The sequence below is a fragment of the Phoxinus phoxinus genome (assembly GCF_949152265.1).
Source record: "Phoxinus phoxinus genome assembly, chromosome: 2".
NCBI lineage: Eukaryota > Metazoa > Chordata > Actinopteri > Cypriniformes > Leuciscidae > Phoxinus > Phoxinus phoxinus.
Window position 1 is genome coordinate 35,160,573 of NC_136877.1, and position 24,679 is coordinate 35,185,251.

Sequence of the window (24,679 nt, forward strand, 5' to 3'; positions counted from 1 at the left end):
AATATTCGGCAAACCAAGTTTTTATAATTTGCTCACCTGTGTTGTATATGTTTTTTTATTTGTTGAACATCAATAAAAATGTTACCCTTAAATAGGTTTGGAAGTTTTTTGTATTTCCTAGTTCGGGGAACAGACAGAGTCTCTATATGATGATATCTAGGTGAAATAGTATCTATGTGTTGGGATTTCTTCTGTGACGTGAGGTGGCAGACGGTCAGTTTAGCCAGTCTGTCTGCTTCCTCACCTAGGCCCCAGTCAGGCAAGTTTCAAGTCGAAGACTATGTGCCATATTACTAAAGAGAAGAATGGCACCATCCTCGGAGGGATGAAGACCATCTCTTTTTAACAGGTCAGGTCGTAGGTACCTTTCCAATGGTCAATGAACCCTATATTATTCTGCGGACATCTCTAAGACAGCCAGCCATTGAGTGACAACAGTCTGTACCTATTGCGTCACCCCGACATACAGGGAGGGGGCCAGAGCATATTAAAGTGTCTGACATTGTACTTACGAGTTCACACAACTCTTTAATGTTATTTTGTGTGATCTCCAGCTGACGAAGTCGGACATCATTAGTGCCAATATGAATAACAATCTTAAGAGTATTTACGATTAGCATTAGCCATCTGAAATCCTGACTATTTCCTTGCATTTATCACACGTGAAACCCTAATCGCTGACAGAGATGGCTACGCTAAACGTGTCAGGCAGTGCAAGTGACAATAACAGGAGAAGATGCCATGACTGTGTTTGATGACTGATTCCGACTTATAGTCATTCCCTCTTTGCAGTTGAATATGTTCCTTTATATATCTTGTGCTTCTGCATGACCAGTGAAACTCTGCTTTTTCTCTGAGAGAACTAGAGAGAAGTTGGATGAGCCACAGTATTTCGACCTTGCAATCCCATGGTAACTTCCATGCTGCTGTAAATTGTTTCCTCATCATTGCACTCTCTCTTGTCATATCCTCAAAGATGGAGAGTTTGCAATCCTCCCACTCATTTCCCATAAACTGAAGCAAGTGCCCGTTTATTCTTCCAATCTGTATAGTGTAGGAATTGTTCCAGCATGACACATGGATGTTGTTGATTTTCATTGGGTTTAGGTCTTTTTGAACATACAGGCAAATTTTGCAGCCTTTCCTTTTATCCTTTTTAAAGGGTTAGTTATGTCATAATTTACTCAACCTTATGTCATTCCTAGTAAATATGATCGACCATGAATTCTACTGTGGAACAGAAAATGTGATGAATGTTTCACCTGTTGTTGTCAATGAAACTCAGTGTGGTCCAAAATATCATTGGTCTCTATACTGACTTTCATTGTATGGATTGAATAATTGTATAGTAAATAAGTAGCCTACATTGTATGGAGATTGTTTTTTTTTGCAGAATTTTTACCCAATTTGCAAAGGAATATGCTATTGACTATGCTATTCTTTTCAGTTCTTTCCCCCCCTTATTATTAGGAAGTAGTTAATTTCTAGGACAGAAATAATGGACACACTTTTTTAAAGGAGGGGTAATGTTTGTTTGTGTAACTAATGATTCATTAACAAAAAGGACAAATATGACAAAAATATGTCACTAGGTATTGCAAATAAGCATGTCTTACAAATATGGACTTACACTCCATACCAAAGGTTGAAATGTTGGAGGTAGCATGTGGTGGCAAGTGGTAAGTGTGGAGAAAAGTGCATGTAGAGAGACATTTGAGTTGTGATCATCTGCCATTTTGATGTTTAAAACAACCAGATATCAAATAACATTATTTAATTTAGCTTGTTTTGTTTAGTATTTGTTTGTATTTATTTTTTACCCTGGTAAATGACTTGTAAAAAAGGACAAAGTGACAAAACAAATTATGAATGAGGATTATTATTTTAATGAAAAAATAATATTTACATAGCCTACTTATTATTCTTTAAGCTATTTTTATATAGTTTTATAGTACTATTTTATATAGTTTTATACGTTTACACTTTTAACCCTATAGCCCTAAAAGAAAACATTTTGTGGGGGGAAAACATTGTATTTATTAATAAGTAAAGATAAATAACCCCATAAGCAACATGATAATATTACAGATCATAACATCTTCAAGGCTGACTACAAATAATTAAAGCCTGAAAATATGTGCCAATTGTAAAGCAATGTCATCTGTTACCAGGCACCGATCAGTCTCTCTTATTCAATGGTTTTGTTTTATTCTCAGTGTGAATGAACAACATAATAATTAAAAAAATATATAAAATACCTAACATAATATAAAAATAATCAAGGTGAAATCTAGTCAATTTGTAGTGAGAAATAAACTCATTTGTAAACTGTTTCTGTGTAGGCGATTCATCTTTGTGATTTATAACTTTTATATAAAAATTTGATGTGACATGTTACATGTATGTTGTTTCTGTGGTCATGTTTTCATGTATTCTCCCTATCTCTCTCTGTAATTGTGCCATGCTGCTGAGTAATAGCTGGCACTGTACCCATACTGACACAAATGCACCTACACAGACATGTTGCCATCTGAATTTAAATGGTTTGTTGCACTGGGCTATCAATCAGACCATCTGTCCCTGTCCTCCCAGCCTTCATTAGTGGTTGTGCGGTGCATATGTCACACATCCAGCTGGCACAAACGCATGTTCACACACAGCTCCACCTTTGTCCACCTCGTGCAGTGCTTAGTTCTCAGCCAATAGCTGGCAGGAGTGCTGACCAGAATTGCTCCATGTGAGTGTGAACTGAACCCTGATTTAGTGTTTACAAAGTGTGTGCGAACTGCTGCAATCTATTATCAGACAAGATGTGGTATCTATTCTTTTTGTTGTTATCATCAGCATATCTGTTCAGATATGGGGTGTTTGGATGTGTTGTTTTCCCGTTTGATCTGGCTTAAAAATGCCAAACTGCTGTAAACCAGATATTTTAAGTGTAAACTTTTAGTTTTGTGACAAATCAATATAATAGTGGCTTAATATTTATTAATAATATCATTAATATAAAAGTAGCAGTGTTGCCATGTCTAGTTATTATGGGCATCTTTGGCCACCATAGCTACGCCCCTGTTCTTCACAACAATGAACATGTATAACTTCAACATCATTATGGAAAATATTCTGAAGTAAAAATTAGGATGTGATTTTAATAATTACACATTAATTTAATAAAAACAGATCGCTATATATATATATATATATATATATATATATATAATCAAATGATATCTTTTTTATACCATTTATTTAAATCAAATTATATCTTTTTTTATACCATTTATTTAATAAGTAATGCTGTATCAGTTGCCAATGAGCTCGATGCTCAACACTCAACTTTCAAATACTTGGTCAGCATTTGCTTTAGCAGTTTGCAGCGCACTTTCAGAAACCCTCCACCTTCCCCAGCTCCACATGTATAGATCTGCTACAGGTATGCTATTGTACAGCAGCAGCATGTCTTACTTGCTCACAGCAGTGTATCCTTGTATGTATTGGCAGTAGCAAGTCCCATACTTGCTCTACAGAAGCACCAGCAATAATCAACAGCAGCAGCAATATTAACAATGTTCAAACACGGTAGTTCTTGAAAACTGGTGACTCCGGTACGAGTGTAAGGACTCAGAGAGTTGCCTACACAAAATGTTAATGATAAGCTGTGTGCATGGATACAGGTCACAACTGTGAAAATTTGGGTTTATATAAATGTATAATGTGTGTGGTAAACAGAAGAACATTTAGCAAATTAGAATATTGCAATCCGTTCTGTTAAATTGTTACACTGAATATAAACAAACAATAAACAATCATCCATTGTCTGAAATTTAGATCACTGACAAATCCACAATAATTATAGTGTAGTAGAGTTTAACTAGGCTAACAGATTAACATTTACCTTAATATGACAAAAATACATTAGGCCTAGAGCACATGTCTGTAGGCCTACAGATTGACAAAAAACTTCAACTTGTGTAAATACAATCAACATTAATACAACATCAACATTATTTACCGGTATAATTGTACTAGAAAATGAGATATATAACTTAGTTTTTCTTCACGAACGCACCCAGCTGTAAAGATTATTCGCTCACCGTAAACCAGCTTGTGCGATGTATAAAGCACATGGGAATCAGTAGTAATGTGAAAGTCATGTGCCCTCTAGTGGTGAAGTATGAAAATCAATTAGACATGCAAAATGTTTCAGATGTCATGACGTTGAGAGTGTTCTGCTGCATATCACACCGATGGTGCAGTAAGTTTTATTAAGGCAATGTGCTGTACTTTGTTGAGTCACATCACGCGTGTTTCTTTGGCAGTGCAATCTATAGTTTCACTGGATAGACCACGGTTCAGACAAAATGTCCTGTACTACCCCTGAGCACTGCCTCCACTTCACAGCAACACATGCAGAGGTGATAATTTACTTGTGTCTATTGTGAAAGATGAGGTTGGTGTTGCGTAACTGAGAAGTTTGCACTGTGTATAATAAATGGTCAGGTGTTCGCAAGGAGATGCTCTCATAGATGAATGCGAATCTTGTAGCAATTATTTGAGCCAGAAAGACTAGAACATTCTTTTCTCTTTTTTCTTTTTCTTTCTCCCATCTGTCATTCTTTACCAGTTTTAGTCTTATGGTTAGAGCTGCTGAAAAGACCATCTTTTATGACAGATTGATACCAGGCATGCATAATCAGATGATATTTGGTCATTATGTGAATATCAACATTGGTTTGACAGAATAACACAACGGGTCATGGTTTGGCTGGTTAGGTAGGCATGGTGCAGCGTCATTCTCCATTGACCATCTTTAAAAAATATAATAATATAAAATAATATAAAAATATGTGTTTAAATAATCCAATTTACTAGTAAAATATAAATCTCAGATATTTAGTTTTTCATGATTTCACATATTTATGAAAAAAAATTCTCAAATTAAGTGCTTATAAGCAAAGATCAGCTTTTATTATGTGTCTTCAAATATTTTTAACGAGTTTGGAGCAAATGTTTTATAACTTTTAAATTCTACAATTTTCCTCATGCATTATTTAAAAAAAGTGTATAATGAAAATATAGAATTTGTAATTATTTATTGTATATCAGTCTAGCTTAGATTATAGCATACATTTACATGCTAGTCCAGACTTGTTATGGTAGTTAGTGTTGATTTGGTGCTGTTCACCAGCAGGACGAAGTGTTGTAGATCGGTCTGCTTGATCTTTCGAGACTGCTAAATAAGGAAACCAGAATCCAAAACGTATGATCTCTTTTCAGTGGAGTGTTTTATGTTTTTAGTTCTTTGCTTTATCAGATGCTATGGGCTACTATAACTACTAGTGTCTCATTGGAAAATACTCTCTTCTATGTTCCATCTCTGTTTATCGCTCTCTTCATTTGCAAAGGCAGAGTAACATTGATGATTTGATTGGATCTCTGCCATGCCACGAGAATCCCCACCCGATTGATCTCAGAGCGAGTCCACACAGCAGCAGAGGTGCATAGGGGTGAGAAATCACCCCACAAACATTGCCATTTCACAAACTCAGCAGGGTCTCAGGAAGCTGCTGTGCTTTTGCACGCGCACATGAGAGGGAGCAGTACAAAATGGACAGTAGTTCATTTTAATGTGTGTTTTGACACATTACAAGCATGCGCTCAGAAGGATTTGTTCTTTCTGTACGTGCTTCATGCCAAACTCTGCATGTGAGAGAGAAGTTGGGAGGTATAGTCGTCAAGGATCTCAGAAACCTTAGGTCAAAAATATTCTCAGAGAAATGGCCATAAATACCCTTAATTAGATTTAATTAGAGATTGGGTAGAAGTAAGACAGCAAGAGGACAGAAGCGATCCCTCAATCTCTGTATATCCGTTAATGGCTGTGGTGAAAGTAGGCCATTGTTTCTGCTATTATGGCCCACAGATCTCTCATGCCTTTGATGCAGGGCAGCTCATTGTGGGCAGCATTTCATGTTGTTTTTTCTCAGATCTGCACGCAGACACGCGCATTTGTTCTCTCACTTACTAATAAGGTCTCCTTTGGAATGGCGCTGGCCTTTTTGGAGCCAGAGACTTAGTGGCCTTATTTTCACCTATAAACAGAGGTAGGCGATTGGACTCGGGGACCCTGCGGCTCTGGTTGTGCTGAACTTATTACGAGTCTCTCTCTGTCAGTCTGCGTTCTTTCTGCCTCAGAAGTCACTCTCTCACATATTTGTCTGCGCACTCTGGCTTTCAGCCATCCGACAAGTAATATTGTGTTTTCTCTTTTTGTGTGCTAGCTGTGTGAGCTGCTCTTGCTTGCGAGCTTGTCTCAGTCACACACACACACGCATACACATCTAGGGATGCCGGAGGGTCAGCTTCCACTTTAATCTAGGAAATAATTCCATTTCCCATTAGCGTAATTAATTGGGAGCTTACTGCAGCACGAAAATGTAGAGGACCAGTGTGTGCTCAACGTGTGTGTGTGTGTGTGTGTGTGTGTGTGTGTGTGTGTGTGTGTGTGTGTACACAGAGCGCTGACAGTGTTATGGATGGCTGATTAGCATAGTCGTTATAAAATTATTGCCTCATGCTTGACATGACTGACAACGTGAATAACTGTTCTCCAGGTTCCTTTGGGTGTAAAGCAAATGGTGTTTTCCAGATTACTGTACGCGGATACAAGATCTGTTTTCATTGTTTGGTGAAAGTAAATGTAATTTATTTGTAAAATAATGAGACAAAATGCTGTTGAAGAGTGATGGTTTTTCTCTGGTCATTATTTCTTCCTAAAATATAAAGGGAGCTCTCTATGTTCATATATAAATAACCGTTTATACAGTAGTGTTTGTGAAAACTAGCAACATCAACAATTCGTTGTAAAATTAAATATTCAGCTTCCCTTGTCATTTTTATAGTAGTCTACTAAACCAAAAGAAATTCTGAAAATATGTGGAAAATATTTACTGAAATTCATGATATAACTTTTTTCCTAACCACTGGTAGAGTAATGTTAGGTATACACCTTTCAGCTTACTTTCTTATTGATACATTAGGGGAAGAATTTGAAGAACTTTACATTCTAAAAATACTTAATTCTTTCATTTAATTTTGTTTCGAGTCAAATCATTCTAAATGATCCCAAAATTTAATTTGAATTTTTAAAAAAAGTGAATTCAATCGATTCACTGTTAACAACCCTTTTCACTGATTGTTTTTTTTGGGGGTTAGTTTCTTTATTTTCTTCACTTGATTTGTTTGTTGTTTTTTCAATTATCCCCTAGACCTCCCAACCTAGGGTTGTATCATCAGCTCTGTCTCTATTTCTCTCCTCCTCTCACTCACTAATTAGAGAAGCCTGTGTCTGTGGAGCTGAGCTGTGGTGCTGGTCCGGTCCATGTGGTTCTGGAGCCTGATCACCCTCTGCTGCTGGACTGCCATCTGGGGGCCAGTGAGCCCCCCCTCAACGTGACCTGGCTGCGGGATGGCGCGGTGCTCTTTGAGAGCCAGACCATCCGGCCTTTGCCCAACGGATCCCTGCTTATCTCTCCATCCTCCACGGATGGCCAGGCTCCAGCGGGTGTGGAGGGTGGATACAGCTGTCTAAGTACCAGCTCGACAGGAGCCCTGACCAGCCGGACTCTCACCCTGCATCTCGCCAGTGAGTATGAACACTTTTTACTCTGATTTATCTCCAACTCACAGCAGCTGTGAGTCAAAGAGAGATCAAAGAGCCAGATCATTTCAAACTTTCGGCTGTATTTAAATCTGCATCATCCGTAAAGCGTCACATTCCAATTACAGTGTACACATATCTGATAAACATTATCATCTTGTGCTCTGCGCCTGTATGTAAGAAAATAGCTGTCTATATCAGCAGGTAGTCTATATTCGTCATTCAAAAATAGGAAACCGAAACTAGGACTGCAGATATACAAACCATAAACAAAGCAGCGTTTGCTTACCGTTTTGAATATTAATCATGCTGATCACTTTCCTCATTCCAGATGGCTCATGTTGTGATGAAAATATTAGCGAATTGGAATAAGATGTCAAATTAGAAAAGCTTTCAGTCTGTGCCATCTTGACTTCTTTGCCCGCTTTCATCACTTTCTCTTTTATTCTCGTGCACCCACTCGCTCGCTAAACTGAACAGCCAATTAGAGCAATCTCTCACCGGCAGCTCCCACCGACTAGAGACAACAACGTGTGGAAAAAAGCACGACGGACGCTCACTGATGGCCCGACATTGTCTGACCATCAGCTTGGTATGTCACGCCCCTTAAAAGAGTAAATACATTCAAAACATGATATATTATATTAACTCTTAGATGCATACGATACCATCCTCTCTCTTTGTCTCTCTCTCTGCCACATTCCACTTGGTTGTTTTCTTTGCTCGGTTGACGCTGAGTTTTGTTCTTACCTGGTTAGCACAAGGACTCGATTGTGTTTACTGAAGAGCCTGAGGAGGGGGAAAGAGATCAGACTTCAGCCCCTTTATCTCTTTTCTTTTCTCTCTTTCTTGTTTAAGACAGCCCACTAGACGATAAAGACCATTTCCTTTAGTCATCATGTGTTACATTGGCCATGACTCTGTCGTCCTTCATTATTTCTGTTCATTCAATTTTGCTTTATTACTTTTATGTAGATAGTAATGATGCCTGGCATCTCTGCTGTAGACTCTGATGGACATTGTGGTTTTAGTGTACGAGAGAGTGTGTTAGAAACCAAGGATAAGGATACACAAATTGACATACTGACTTTTTTTTATCAAAAAGGACAACAAACAGTAGTTCCTGAATTTTTATTATTGTTATTTTCCTTTAATTTTCTTGGTGTTTTTTCTTTGTTGTGAAAGCAATTGTGATGGGAAACTAGATGTGGATATTAGAGACTGAATATGAGGCTACATAAATAGCATATTGACATTATTATTCATCATAAAAGGACAAAAGTCGTTCCTGAATTTATTATTTCATTTTATATAAAATAATGGCGACTTTTAACACACTCGCTGCAAGTAAAACAAGTGATAGATAGATAGATAGATAGATAGATAGATAGATAGATAGATAGATAGATAGATAGATAGATAGATAGATAGATAGATAGATAGATAGATAGATAGATAGAGAGATCAATCAATCACCCGGATATCTGTCTTCTCACTTACAGTTATCATGATAATTATCTTACTCACTTGGTAGTGACAGTGGCAGAATTAAGGGGTCCTCATTTAAATAGTTTTGTCTCCATATACTACTTTTTTTTGTGGTTATGAAATGCCATTTTCTCTGTGGCTGAATATTTCTCATAATTTTTTTATTTAAGTTCAGAAGATGCTCACACCTACACATAACCATGCTACTGGTGTGTGCTCCAGTAAATATCCCATGTTTTTTTGTAAAGTGAGTTTGCTTTAGACCCCATGCTGTGTACAAGTAAAAAATATCTAGTGTTAATGTTTAACGGGTCTCAGCCAAGCAGACTGCACTGCCTGCGGAGCTGTTATGAACGCCGCTATGCTTCATGTGTAAGCTTGTTTAGGAACTTTTAGATTTTTTCTGGTTCTCGAATCTGATTGCCTGAGAGCCTTTTCCATGCAATATTTACACAGTAACAGCACTCTAACCGTTTCATCGTTTGTATCATTCCGCCTTTACTCTGGTCTACATAATACAACAAGCTTCAATGAAGTGACTCAACGTTCCTTCGTTACTAGTTCGTGACGTTTTAGAAGTAGTAACGGAGGCTCTGGCTCAACTGTCAAACTGTCAACTTGCGATTCGAGTCCATAGCGGAAGGAAGTAGTTCTGTACAAAAGAGGGTTTTTAAAGACACTCCTTTGTTGTTTCTTATTCATTTACTCGCATGTGCCGTCGAACTGTTGTATAAACACAATATCCCACTTGTAGCTGTGCGATACGGTTGTATATCAGTACGCTGTGATTACCTAAGGCACGAGGTATCACGAGGAATCACAGCCGTGCTGATACAGCCATATCTGACTGCTACTCGTGTGATATTGCTTATGTATATAGATGAATTCTCCCCTGCGTGACCATAAATCACCTTAAGAGAAGCTTCAATAGTTAGCACTATCCCTTTTTCATTATATTAATTTTATTTAAAAGCGAAATTGTATTAAGAATTCAATAAGAATCTAGGACATTTAGTGTTTAATGTAGTTTAATGCAGATTTTGTTTGCTTAAGTGTTGACAGTTTTGGTTGTGAAGTTTAATTGAGATCATAGTAACCCTTTACTATAAATTTTAATTATCATGCACTAACAATGAACAAGTTTTCACAACATTTAACAATAAAGGTAAAAGGTACATTAACAAAACTGCAAACATTTTGCGGAAGAACATTGTTTTGGTTGTGCTTTGGCTCTGCTTGACTGTGTGAATGAATATGGTTATCCTACTGCTCATAAATCATTCAGGCTTAAAGTCCCCCATAGTCAATTGTATCCCTTAAAGTGCCCCTATTATGGTTTTTCGAAAATATTCCCTTGTGTAATATAGCTGTTTGTGAATGTAAACGTTCAGCAAAGTTGTAAAGTCGAAAGTGCACGATAAATAAAATGATTGTCTCCCAAAAGAAAGAATCGAGTCTAAACCACCTTAACTAGTCGTTTGTTTCGAATACTACTACTTTACGGTTCTACGTCACTATAATAGGCTACATTTGCATAATGCCCGCCTATGTTGTACGTTGTCCGTCCAGGTTATTTGACTGCTTCTGAAATCCCAATTTGGGAATTCAAGGCGAGATTCGCAAAATGCTTGCTCTTGAAAGATAGTCAGTACTCAGTTTATTTGGGCCAGCGTGCTCATCTGAATCACAACCTATAAGTATGAATAATTATTGATGTATATATTTTCTACCTGGTGTTCAAAATATGTAATTTTTTGTTTTATATTGTGTAAGTTTCCGGCTAACCGACTGACTCGCGTTATTACTGTCTTACTGAAATACTTAATTCTGCTGTGGGCCACTTTACCTAAAACTGTGTCAGATGTTACCTAATGCAGATTGTCTGTCGTTCTTACTATGAGTAAAGATAAAGGATGGAGCCAGATTTGTTTTACAATGTTACATCAGTCATTCACGTTAGTGCTTGGCTAATGTATGCGTTCCTACATGTGCACCACGAATAATTTAAAATATACACATCGGTTTATTGATGAACATACTCTTGTTAATGCTGATGGTGAGAAATTATAGTTGCAACATCTCATAATGTAGGTCTACCTCAAACTGAGTAGCTATAGCAAATCACTGAGAAACTTCCTGCTGAAGTTGTCCTTACAATGGAGTTTCGGGTTGAATAACTAGTTCTTCCAATGTGTCATCATCGGACTCATGCTCGGATTGATATGGTAAAATCGATGTAGTTCCTTAAATGAATACTAGGCCTACAGCGTTACAAAACCATAATGAAATGACCCAGTCATGCTTTACAATTAACTCTGTTAGAGATTGACATATGGCAATTATCTGTTCAATAAAATACCTTACTCACCTGTTAAGTAATAAAAACACCATCTCCATGTCCTTTTTACAACATTTCAAATACCCCAGTAGCCTACTCCCCATCTACGAAAAGCCAATGTTGATTCTAGTTTTATTTCAAGCTCTGTCGTGTTCTCTTTTTGGAGCAGAGACTCCTCTCTTTTTCGTTGTTTTTGTTTTATTTGTTTTAAACGGGGGATTATCCAGAGGTTTGCTTTATCACTTGCTGTGACAACCTACGCCATACACCATACACGAATCGGAGCATCTTTTCTCATATTTACGTTAGGGGTGCATGAATATAATTTTTTTTAAATATTTGATCTGTAATTATTATTTGAAAAATAAAATACTATTCGAATTTTACTTCGTTGCTTTGCTGGCCGTAAATGCAGTAATCCATGATAAATCCCAAGCACTTACTCAGTTATAATTAAATCCACTGGGTGGCGCTGTGGAGGGGCCTGTTAACAAGTTTGTATTTGATCACAAAATGTCGTCTACCTCGCGAAGTTTAGAATTAAGCTAGATAGATGAAAAATATCTTACTAAATTATATTACAAAAAGGAATTACTTTTAATCAAATGAATACATGAAACTGAGTCATCGTAGCTTAATATCCCCACCACAACGAGAAATCACATTAAATCCAAAGTCCAAACAGCAGTCGAATGAGGAAATACCGCTGTGTCCATCACTCCGTTCGTGCAGGTAAGCGCAGCTCGAGCATGTGGATATTATTGTTTTCCTTAACATAAACGTATAAATATAAACACGATATATGCTGACTCGTGTATATTCTGTATGATAATTGGCACACACGGTTTCCCTTTCGTAGCCTAAGATTGTTGTATAATGTATTGCCTAATCGTAAGCTTAAGTTTGTTCAGAAATGGTGACAAAAACGTAAAACAAAAAACCTTAAACTTAAAAAAATAACGTTTACCTCGTTAAACGAATTTAAATAAACGAATATTCTTAATGGTCCCAAATATTCCAATATTTTTGAAAAATGGCGAGTGGCGCATATTTACCTATGATATTTACAGCGAAAATAGTGAATAAGACAAAAACATGTAGATTCATTATTTAAACTTTATTAATTTTGAACTAAACAAAGTTACATGGTGTAGGCCTACCTTTTAATGTGAATTTCTAAATGTTCATTGTTAATTCACAATTGTCCATAATACACACAATTGATACATTTTTAACATTTCAAATTGTATAAATTATTATTGTCACACAACTGATAATTAATAAATTTTTAACATTTCAAATTGTATAAATGTATGTTGAAATTAGCATTAACCAAGAAATGAACATTAACCATTAGTTTGAATAATGGCGTTTCCTCTGGCTTGTTCTATGTGTGAGTTGTTCTGGCTTATGAGCAGTGTGAGTCTGGCAGATGTAGCAGATCAAAGTGAGAGTATTTTCAAAGCTCAGAGGCACTGGAGCAGAGGTCAGGGGCCCCGCTCTCTCTACTCCCACCATGCGGCTATATCTTGTGCTTATTCAATGAAAAGTGAATGTAATGCATTCACTGATTCACTTTTTTTTTTCTTGTTGCTTTCTGCTCCTTTTCTCTTGGTCACACTCTGCTCTCTCTGTCTTCCTCAGGCTTGTCCCGTTTTCTTCAGGATCCTGAGCCTCAGGTTGTGCCTGTAGGTGGCGCTGCTCGGTTTGAGTGCTATGCAGACGGCTTGCCCACTCCAAGTATCACCTGGGAGAAGGACCAGGCACCTCTACCTGCACCTGCAGAACCTCTAGACCCATCCAGGTAAGTTATCTTGGCATACGTTTTGGAATGTATAATTCCCCTTTCAAGTATGACAATGTTTGCACTAAGGACCCCATGGCAAGCGCAAAGATAGTCCAACATGGGAGCAATTTACTTATTTTTTTAAATAAGGCTGCGCAATTAGGCCTATTGGAAAAAATATAGATATTACTAATAATACACTATCGTCTGCGTTAATATCGTAATTGTTGTTTTAACGATGTGCGTTTTGACATTATCGAGTATAGCCTATCCCTCACACACACCCAGTGAGTGCATCCATACTCTATGAGATGTAGTCTTGTAGATTGGACTAGTGCGGGTGCGCATTTAGAGTGCACACTTTTACTGCGTGATTTAGTCTTTATTTATATAATTTAGTAATAAATATCACAAGAGTGCAGTTTTTCTCCAAATATTAGCATGATAACAAATGTGATATTTATTTTATACAAGTTTATAAACAAGAAGTTAATATTAAGTGACTTACATTTTAGACACCATATTGCCTTTTTTTTGCTCTATTTCGCCAACGAAATATGCGTGATATCTCTGCGCCTAAGTAGCAGGGCTTCGCCTGTGCTTCACCCTAATATAGTCCCAAGTAGAGTTCTCAACGGGCCTGAAAATTACAACCCGACCCGACCCGGCCCGTGGCTTTTAAAGCCCGGACCCGATCTAACCCGACACATCAACATGTATTATCTGCCCGAACCCAGCCCGCGGCCCGAAGGCCGTGTATTTTTTTTTCTCATAAACATATTATCATGACCAGCAGATGGGAATTCAAATCATCCTTTAATATTCACGCCTTTTAACAATACAAACAACTGAAACAATAAACTTTAAATATATAAATAGGCTATATAAATATGCCTTAAATAAAAATCTTCACACAATAATAAATAAAAAGAACTCCAACATGTACCCAGCCAGCGGGCGGGCTGTACATAACCTGTAGAATCAGAATCCAGCACCAGTCCAAACACTTTCCAGACCTCTGATTTCCCACTCCTGTAGTAGCGATGGTGAATTCACCTCCGGCAAGTTTACTTTTCACCATCTCCATCTTCTTCTCCAGGCTAAAGGCGTGCACGCAGCGGCGTCAGGTCTGCCCCCACCCCTCTCCATGATGCATGCCACGTTACACCCAGCAGCCAGACTTTCTTTACAGTGAACAGCAGCGTAACAGCATAAAAAAAAAAAATATTTGCTTATATTTTTGACCCGAACCCGGCCCGACCCCACGGGTCCCGTCGGGTTTGTCGGGCCGACCCGACCCGTTGAGAACTCTAGTCCCAAGTCAATATCTGCTTAGGAAATCGCCTAGTCTTAATCTGCATCGCTATTTGTACTCGTTGGGAATACGCCGGCCACAAGAAGTAATTTATTTTTTTTGTTGTTTTTTTTAATCACTTTTACTCAAGACATGCTAGCTGGCAACAAAGGATTCCATTCATTATGCTAAGCTAAGCTAGCGGCGACCCTGCCAAACTAAAACAATGCATGCACTGAGACAAAAATGCATTTGTCCACCTATCTAAATGTAGGAAAGACGGTGAATAAGCCCTATTTCAAAAAACGGTGGAGTGTTCCTTTAACGGACACGCAAGCGGCAGCCATTGTAAGTCCACAAGACCGAAAGTGCATATGAAGTGTGCCATTTGGGACAGGGCCATAGTCAAATACTTCTTTACTTGCTGTGAGCTGACCACCACTGTCACAGTGTCTGGTTTATGTTCCTTGGGTCACCACTAGATGTCCTCCTTCCCCACGGTGTCCATCACACTATTGAACTACATTTCCCACGATCCTTGTCTTCTCATTACACTCAGCTGTCCCTTGTCACTAATCATTGCACTCAGCCAATTCCCCATTAGCATTGTCATTTCCCTGTGTATATAACCCTGTCTGTTTTAGTATGTGTCACGGAGTCCTTGTTAATGTCCCCACACTTCCGTTCCTGTTGTTGCCTGTACCTTGTTCTTGTCTTGTGTCTTCGGATTGCCTTTATGGATTATGACCCTTGCCTGGACTGTTTTGTGAGTACGGATTACCCCTAATAAATACTGCGCTTGGATCTACCTTTTCCTGTGTGTGTTCGTGACAACCACACAGAGTATGAAGAATATAAAAAACTCCACGACAGTGCTAAACCTGCCAAAGTACCAACACAATAAACATACTCCGCAAAACAAAACATCGTCTCATAATCGTTATCGAGAAAATCCCAGAAAATATCGAGATATCATTTTTTTGTCAATATCGCACACGGCAAGAATTTTTTATGGTGTGTTTTCTGTTTATTTGATCAAAAACACAGTGAAATATCTATAAATGTCTATAAATTAAACAATAAATCTAACAGATTATGGCCTGTGGTAAAGTTAGAAGCTCCCCAGCTCCCTCAGTTATATGTCTTGTCTATAGAGAATACTTTCCTTGTGTGTCCAGTGGTGAAAACTCATTAGACATGATACGACTACCCATAGTGTTTGCAGTGTAGGTCTGCATGGACTGACTGTGTGTCTGATGAGGACATAATGTAGGTTTGGTTGAGTAATTCACATTAGTACTATGCTCAGGATTGTTTTCTTCTTTTTTTTCTTCAATGTAATTGACTTAGAGTATAAAAAATCAAATAATATGTTTCACCTTGACATTAATTTATTTAAAAAAAAAAAAAAAATCTCATAGGGTAGTCACGTTTTTTTTACATTTGAAAGTGTGTGTATGTTACAGTTGCTTTTGCAATTTGTCAAGTTAGAGCAGGAAAGTCTGCACATGAGAAGCCCATCCGAGGTCAAAGAGTTGGGAATGGGCCCCATCAAAGAGGTGGGCATCAGAGGGAGGGAGGCAGAGGGTAGGGAACTGTTGCATCAAATGAAGTCCGGGTCATCGGTTTAAAGTATGTCATGTCATGTGATGAACGGAGGGCTTACTACAGCAGAGGCTGCCAAATTTCTCAGTCACCCCATCTGAAAAGGTCAACTTCAGAATATGTAAGAAACTGCAAAGATTTTAGGGTCAAGAAAATCTCTTACTGGCTATGCACAGTAATCATGTAAAGTATTGATAGTGTATTCTACTGTCCAAGTTGGCTCAAAAACGTATGGTGTCATTAATTCCTGTTTGATTTATGCGTTTCCTGTTTGATTAAAAACATTTCAGGTTGATTTAATTTAGCTGGATGTAGCTTTGGTTTGCTGAATATACAGTCTAGATAGCATTGCATGTTACATTGCAACTTTGAGTTTCCCAATAAATTATATAATTATGTTTCATTTGCATTTAAATTTGGCTTACTGTATTGCCTGTTTCCTAGCTTGTGGAGATGTTAGTTGAAGGTCAAGAATAAAGTTTAAAACCGTATTGCAATGGTTTATATTCCAGTATTGATATGGTTGGGATCACCAAATCGGTTGTTTCTACTAGTATAGGGGTCGACAACCTGGCACGCAGAGGGATAATCACTAGCATACGACACAATAGCTAAAGAGGTGTATGTATTTCATTTAAATAAAGCCCTTCGAACTTGCTTACAGATCTACATTAAAATCATTCCTCATAGTCACACAGCCGGTTTTATTAAGTTATGACCGTGAGATTATAACCTGTGTGTGTGCGCAGATCTGACAAACCATTTTTGAGTTGCGCGCTTCAGATTATCCCTCTGCGTGCCAAATGTTGCTGACCCCAGTTCAAATATTTAATTCCTTTTTAGTATTTTCATAATTAATATAATTAATCTGGCCTTGCATTATAGCACATCCTTTTGTGTTCTGCTCTTTTTACGAATTACTATTACAGATTGATGCATGCTATATCTTAATGGGATATTGTTCATTTGCCAAACTCTTGATTTTATTGGATTAGCATAAAGGGCATTTAGCTACTGATTTGTTAATTTTTGGTATAAATTCAGGAGCAAAACATGCAATGTTTCAGAAGGCTGGTGAGATTTCTCTATTTATTTTGTATTTGTATTCTCAGCCTCTGCTCTTTTCCTGATCCTCTTTCTCTCTTTTTTTGCACAGCCATATGTTTGAACTTTTTGTTTGAGCAAGAGTGTCTTTTCTGTTTTAAAATAAGAACATGCATCTCTTTCTATCACTCGCACGTATAAGAAAGCACACAGAAACACTTGCACATAGAGAGATGTAGGTGTGTGCAGCATATTGAAGCACACATTATCACTATACAAATAAAAATGTAAATTGAATTGAATTATAATCACATTCTCTTTCAGACTGAGAATGATAAGGTGCTATAAGAACATAGTCATATCCAGTGTTATTACCCATCCTGGTATCCTTGGGAAGCATTTCAGTTTTTAAAATCAATCTTTGATATCTTTTGTTTCACATGTAAATCAATTCACCACATATAGATATCCAGTCACATCATAATATTATTATTGTGCATCAGGTTTTTAGATAATTTATCCATTTAATATTTATATTTTCAAGAGTTAAGAATTACGAAAAACATGCAGAGTGAAAAGGAAAGACTTGAAATGTCAAATAAGGACAGAGCATTTCATTAAAATGTTTCCTGATTGCATCATTGAGATATTTCATCATCTGCTGTCAGTTTCTGTTGAGGAATTCACTGAAGAATGTTTCTCTGCATATGACAGCAACTGTGTCATGGTTTACATCAAATGCCTTCAAATTGAGTTTTATTTACATTTTGTTTATTGCTTTTTTATTTTTAATGAATGGGACACTGGAAAGCACAGGCAGAGAGAGGGAGAACTGGAGTAAGTCATGACAGTAGCTGTGTTGTCGACATGTCGTGAAGACACTGTTTTCTGCACTGCGAATACACTTTGCCTGCACTTCAGAAGAATGAGAACTCGCACTGGAATTGATACAGAAAACCAGATGCTATCATTCGTATCACTGAATCAAGCGCCGAGGAAGCCACCGGAGCTGAAATTCAGATATGGTAATAGGCATTTGGTGTCTGACATGCACTGTAAGTGGTAGACCAATCACGACAGACTGGGTTGTCTGACCAATCAGAGCAGAGTAGCTCACAGAAAGGAGGGGTTTAGAGAGACTGAATCTTCGAACTAACCGTTTTCTGACTCTTTGAGAAATGTGGTGATTTGCAATGTATATAATGAGAAAACTGAATTGTTTTTTGACCTTGGATGCATGTAAACCTATTTTAGGAGACCTACAAAACAAATTAGGAACCATAATAGGGGCACTTTAATGCTTTTATTCAGTATGGATGCATTAAATCCTTTTGAACTTTCTATTCATCAAATAAACTTCAGAAAAAAATATATAACTGTTTCCACAAAAATATTAAGCAGCACAACTGTTTTCAATATTTATAAGAAATCTTTCTTGAGCACCAAATCAGCATATTATTTATTCTTTCCCTGAAGGATCGTACAATATTTTCAAATATATTCAAATAGAAAACAGTTATTTGAAATTGTAATAATATTTCCCAATATTACTTTTTTTAAACTGTATTTTTTTATCAAATAATTGCAGCTTCTTTCAGAAAACATTATAATCTTACCAGCCCCAAACTTTTGAACGGTGGTGTATGTACACTATATACACTGAAGTGCCAACTAGCCTCTCCCGATGAAGGATCCCTTTATCACTCTACAGATAAAGCATTGTGGAAAATTCGCGTATCTACCCCGTAGTGATAAAATAAAATAAAATTCTGTATCAAATTTATAGGCAGGACAAGTAGTTTGTTTAGGCTTGGTTTGTAGAGAATTGCAAACATGCGCAGATATATTCCAACGCACATAACTATAGGATTAATTCTTGTTGCGCACGTGAGTGCCATCAGAGTTTATCACAGGTTCGCGTTTGAAGTTTGTTTAGAGAGAACGGTGTCGTCTTAGCGGACCCTAATTTAATAACAAATTATCCTTTCGACGGAAGTGAATCAATCAAAACTAACTTTAGCTGGAAAATAACATTATTCAAGAACGGCTATAAAGCCAAAACAATCTGTTACCTTAAATTATACGTTATCTCTGTAAAGCGCTATAAATGAAGATGACTTGACTTTTTAATTAAATAAAATGTTACGTTCCATTGAGGACTTTGACTCTTTTCGACACTAAATTACAGACAGCTAAACAGATGCGTTTACTCATTACCATCTGTTTAACACTTTTAATCATTAGATGTAAGATTGTGAATTAAGGTTGTACGCACAGTAAATGTACACGACATAAGTAGAAGTTCTAGTAATCTTGATAAGTTTGTCAATGCATTTTCACATGAGGTTTTTGACCTACAGCTTATCTTTCCTCTAGCAGTTTGGAATTACAAATGAGAACAAACTTGAAAAGGGATTCAGATTTGGAGACGTGCTTCTGAGATCATTCCATTTGCATCAGATTCTTCCTTTTGTATCGGTAAAAAAAGTGTCTTTTGTATTCACAGCCCCTCTCCATATTAATGAGAACGCACTTGCACATTAGCCGTGCATTAATACACTCTGTCGTGTTCTGGCGGCTGCTGCAGTCCCTCTCTCATTTACATCCCGAGCGCAGCTGAGGCGGTTGCCGTGTCGCTGGAGGTGTAGCTCTGGTGTGGACGTGTCCTCAGCTGAACTCTCACAGCCCCAATGAATTCTGAATTCTAAAATGCACCCGGTTTCAACCCGCTCGCACTCACAGATGGACAAATTCACCCAACCTTGGTCTTTGTGGCCTTTCTGCCAGAGTGTCTTGCTCTTGGGGATAAGTCTACAAGATTAATGGTGTATAATATCAGTCCTGAATGAAAAGAGGATTTGAAAGCGGTCTCTTGGGGAGAAAGATGACTATAGAATGAATATTAGTGGTGCAACCTGACCTCGCCGCTGCAAACAAAGAGAGAAAGAGTGAGTGGAAGAAAGAAATTGACTTTTGTAAATACAAGCTGCCATTTTGGACTGTTCTCCTACATCTGTAGACAAAAAATCTGTTTCTACTTCTTTTCTCTGCCCTTTATTTCTCCATTTTTAACTCCCCCGCAATGTTATTTCTTCAGTATGGCTTGTGTATATTGCCGCTTTATATGTTGATCTGAGTTGACTGGCGCTTAGTGCTGGGATAAATGGCAGATTTCTAGCCTCCTAAAGCTTAAAAGAAGCTTCCATTTAGAATTAAAAAAAACCACACATATTGACACACACATACGGTTGATTTAGAAATGCTAACGCTAGTCTCATTCTTTCTCTTACAGATACATATCTCTTCCTAATGGGGTGCTGCAGATTTTAGGAGTCTCTAAAGAAGATGAAGGCTTGTACCGTTGCGTGGCCTTCAACTCTGCCCGCAAGCGCTTCAGCCAAGATGCTTCTCTCACAGTTAGCCCAGGTATAATACAAAAACCTGTTTCTAATTACCCCATCATATATGGCTTTTCATTATTCGTGATCTGTTCAACTCACAGACTCTTGAGGCTCCATTCACCTCATCTCTCTGACTCACACAGTAATGGCCTTTTAGTGATTTAGAACTCTGGGAGAATTCATTAAACATTGGAATTATAGACTTCCACTTAATAGTGCTAGTTAAAATGTTAGTTATAACTTGGTTTTTCTGCCCTCTCTCTGACCCTTGGAATGAAATAGTCTGTTTTTGTTGTGTTGCCCTCCAAGTACACTGTAAGAAAAAAAATCTGTAGAAAAACAGATAATGTTCTGGCTCAAAATTACCAGGATGTTTACCATTAAGTTTACAGACATTTAAAACACAACACAATGCACTGCGTAATTCAGAATACGGGTAAAACACTTGTGCAAAAAGATCGATATGGTAAATTCCTGAATATTAAAGGGATAGCTCACCCAAAAATGACAAGTATTTCTTCTGCTGAACACAAAATATGTTTTTTGAAGAATGTTGGTAACCAAACCGTTTTTGTTGTTGTTGACTTTAGTTGTATATTTGTCCATATAATGGAAGTCCTTGGGAACCAACAGTGTTCTTTAAAATATCTTCGTTTGTGTTCCACAGAAGAAAGTAAGTCATACAGGTTTTATTAGAGGGACATGAGGGTGAGTAACTGATGACAGAATTGTCATTTTTGGGAGAACTATCCTTTTAACAGAACTATCCTTTTAACAGTACATTGGGCTGTATTTTTGAAGACTTTTCTTAGAGTGCCTTTTTGTATGGGAAATGTGAAATTAACTTTGCAGGTTGCTTCGTCCTTAACAGTCTCTCTGCAAAAGCTAGATTATATTGTGACAGCTTCACATCAATCTATGCCGAAATGGGCAAAAAATATCAGACTGAAATGAAAACTTTAGAAGCATGGCAGTGACATTTTATTCATATTTTACTTGTCGGTTTACTGTTTAGGCATGATAATATCTATCCTATTTTCTCCCATTCCGCTTATTAAGTCTGATGTCACACATCACCGTTTCCGGGTCCTAGCACTCTATCAGATCCCAAAAGAACACAACAAATGGTGCTAATGTACACTTGCGCTGTGCTGTAAAACTTCCAAAATATCATGATCGTCGTAATCTTTATCTCCATGACAAATATTTCCAGACAGTGATTAATTTCTTCTGAATCGTTAAAATGTTGGTGTCCGGGATGCCATGAGCCCAGAGACTGTTTTTATTTATTTATTTATTTATTTTAAAGCCTAGCTTAAAGTGCTCATATTTGTCTGTTGAGATAGTATTCTCACTTTAAATGGAGTGGAGGCTTGCACGTCGAAAGAGTATTTGTTAAGTCATGATATAACAAGTGGATTATTTTACCGTGGTGGACAGGCTAGGTTTCTAAACACCATATGGTCCTAATGTGTAAAAATGAGTGGTCATTGGTGCAAATTTATTCACCTTCCAGATGTCATACAAAAATTAAATGAGCTATTTTTCAGCTTAATTTAGATTTGTGGACTGTTTTAAATTAAAGTTAAAGTATATTTTCATAATACTCACTCATATATTTTTTATATCATAAGAACATTGGAAATGTGATTCCTCATGATATCACCCCTTAAATTGTGAAACATATGTGAGTCGTCTTATTTGAAGTGAAGTTTCAATATCGTGTGTGTGTGTGTGTGTGTCCTCTGCAGAGGTGGTCTGTGTTGCAGGCAGAATTGATTTCCTGCTGTCCTTAAGGCTGCTCGGCTGATGAAATGGAGTGGGCAAAAGGAGGGATGGAAGAGAGGAATGAGATGAGGAACAAAGACAGAGAAGGCTAGAGAGATAAAGAACTAAATGAAATAAAAGAGAGTGTGGGAAGACTAGGGAGACGGATTGGTAATGCTATGAAGTCAGTACTTATTTCTCCATGCTGACCTTTGCTCATTTCCATTATGCTTCTGTGTTATCAGCCAGAGACCTTAATGATTTTCTGTGTGTGTGTGTGTGTGTGTGTGTGTGTGTGTGTGTGTGTGTGTGTGTGTGTGTGTGTGTGTGTGTGTGTGTGTGTGTGTGTGTGTGTGTGTGTGTGTGTGTGTGTGTGTGTGTGTGTGTGTGTGTGTGTGTGTGTGTGTGTGTGTGTGTGTGTGTGTGTGTGTGTGTGTGTGTGTGTGTGTGTGTGTGTGTGTGTGTGTGTGTGTGTGTGTGTGTGTGTGTGTGTGTGTGTGTGTGTGTGTGTGTGTGTGTGTGTGTGTGTGTGTGTGTGTGTGTGTGTGTGTGTGTGTGTGTGTTTCCATATCACACGTTCATCTTTCAAGCCATCTTTCTAATTGTTCCACATTCATCGTGCTTCAGCTTCTTCTCTCTCTTTTGGAACAAAATTAAATGTCTTGTGGAATGTTTCTGAGTCTGAGAGATAGAATGAGAGTAAGAGAGAAATTAAGAAAAAGTAAGGAGATATTGAGGGAAAGAAAGAGAACAATAGAAGGAGTAATAGAATGAGAGAAATATAATGACAGAGACAAGGGTCTAGAGTTAAGGTGTTTGAAGTCATTGTTTTGTTGAAGTCATTTTAGTAGGAATTCTGTACAGAAACACAATCTGTAACTTCTTGTGAGGGCCAAAGATTTCCCTGTGCAAATTTTGCTTTGAGTTCAAGTCAGTTGACTAAAAGAAAAGCTGCTTGGTTTGAAAGTGGCTTCTGTGTGAGCTGTTCTTAATATATTTTCTAAACTACTAACAATGGAGCTTTAGAGATAAAATAAAAAGATCTGTTTTCTTTTGGCAATATGCATTAAAGTATGTCAATATGCCAATCAAAAAATGAATTTGACGCCAAATGAGAGAAATAGAAATAAATGAAATGAGTAAAGAATTGAAGAACCCCAATATGCAGCTTTTCAAGCATGACAAAAACTAATTCTTAGAGATGGACGTACAGCAACACTGCCAGATACGTTTTAGCATGTGGCTAAATATGTATTATCTGCATCATCCCAGTATGTTATCTGTACCTTTTTTTTCACCATGGTGACCCTGTGTGTATGTAGACATCTTATGTAATGCTAATGGTCTTCAATGTTACATAAACACTTCAGTCGTTGTTCTTTGTGTTGTCTAACTTTAAGGGTTAGTTCACCCAAAAATTGTATTTCTGTAATTAATTACTCACCCTCATGTCTTTTGCAAACCTGTAAGACCTTTGTTCATCTTCGGAGCACAAATTAAGATATTTTTGATGAAATCCGAGAGGATTTTTAGGTGAACTAACCCTTTAGGTTACTAACTTATCTATTAATGTGTTGCTCTTTTTTTGCACATCTCCTCAGCTTTTTCAGTATTTAATGTTTATAGTATTGCCATTAAAAACATGTTGAATTGAATAACGAGAGAAAGAGAGCAATCTTCACCTTGAGGTAATCATATTTTGCCGAGACCAGACAGCTCAAGTACACAGAAACAGTCATTGTGCAATTTTATTCACACGTTGAGATGTGAGGCAGTAGTTTGGCTCATCTGTGTTTGCTTGATACTGTTGGTTTGTTACACACTCACTTTATCTTGAAAGAGCAGTATAGCAAACTTTTGCAGTTCTTCAAGCAGGCATTCATGGTCTGTAGTGGCCGGTTGTTCTCATTATCAGGTTGTTTAAAAAACAGACGCATGTCCACTGTAAACTGCTTTTACACGGTGCACCCTGTAGCCTCAGACAGAAATCTGACCCATTTTAAATCCCTGGGCTCTCATGCATATGTGATTGCTGCTGTATGTAATCAGAGGGATTCATTTATGACCGTCATACCGTATCCATAGCTGCACGCTTATGTTTTACTTCATTATGATCTGTGGGTGTGTCTACTGAATTCATGCAGGCTCTTCTTAGGCCACAGGAATAGGGCCTTTACCACTGAATGTATAGTTTATAGTCAAGTTTAACTTTATTTATATGCATATTTAATACAAAGTTAACCTAATGTGCTTTACAAAACTAAATATATATATATATGTATGTATGTCACTTCAG

General features: G+C 37.5%; 1 protein-coding gene across 3 annotated transcripts in view; it reads left to right on the plus strand.

Annotated features, from left to right (window-relative positions):
• Positions 1-24,679, plus strand: part of igdcc4 (immunoglobulin superfamily, DCC subclass, member 4) — a 70,506-nt gene that overhangs the window by 18,979 nt on the left and 26,848 nt on the right. Inside the window, exons 2-4 of one of the 3 annotated variants that reach the window (XM_079590207.1) lie at positions 7,337-7,645; positions 13,131-13,290; positions 20,508-20,641. In XM_079590207.1, coding sequence (XP_079446333.1) covers positions 7,337-7,645; positions 13,131-13,290; positions 20,508-20,641 — 603 coding nt within the window. Of the gene's footprint in view, positions 1-7,336; positions 7,646-12,052; positions 12,219-13,130; positions 13,291-20,507; positions 20,642-24,679 lie in introns of those variants that run through there. The other 2 variants (XM_079590208.1, XM_079590209.1) reach the window with 2 other exon arrangements.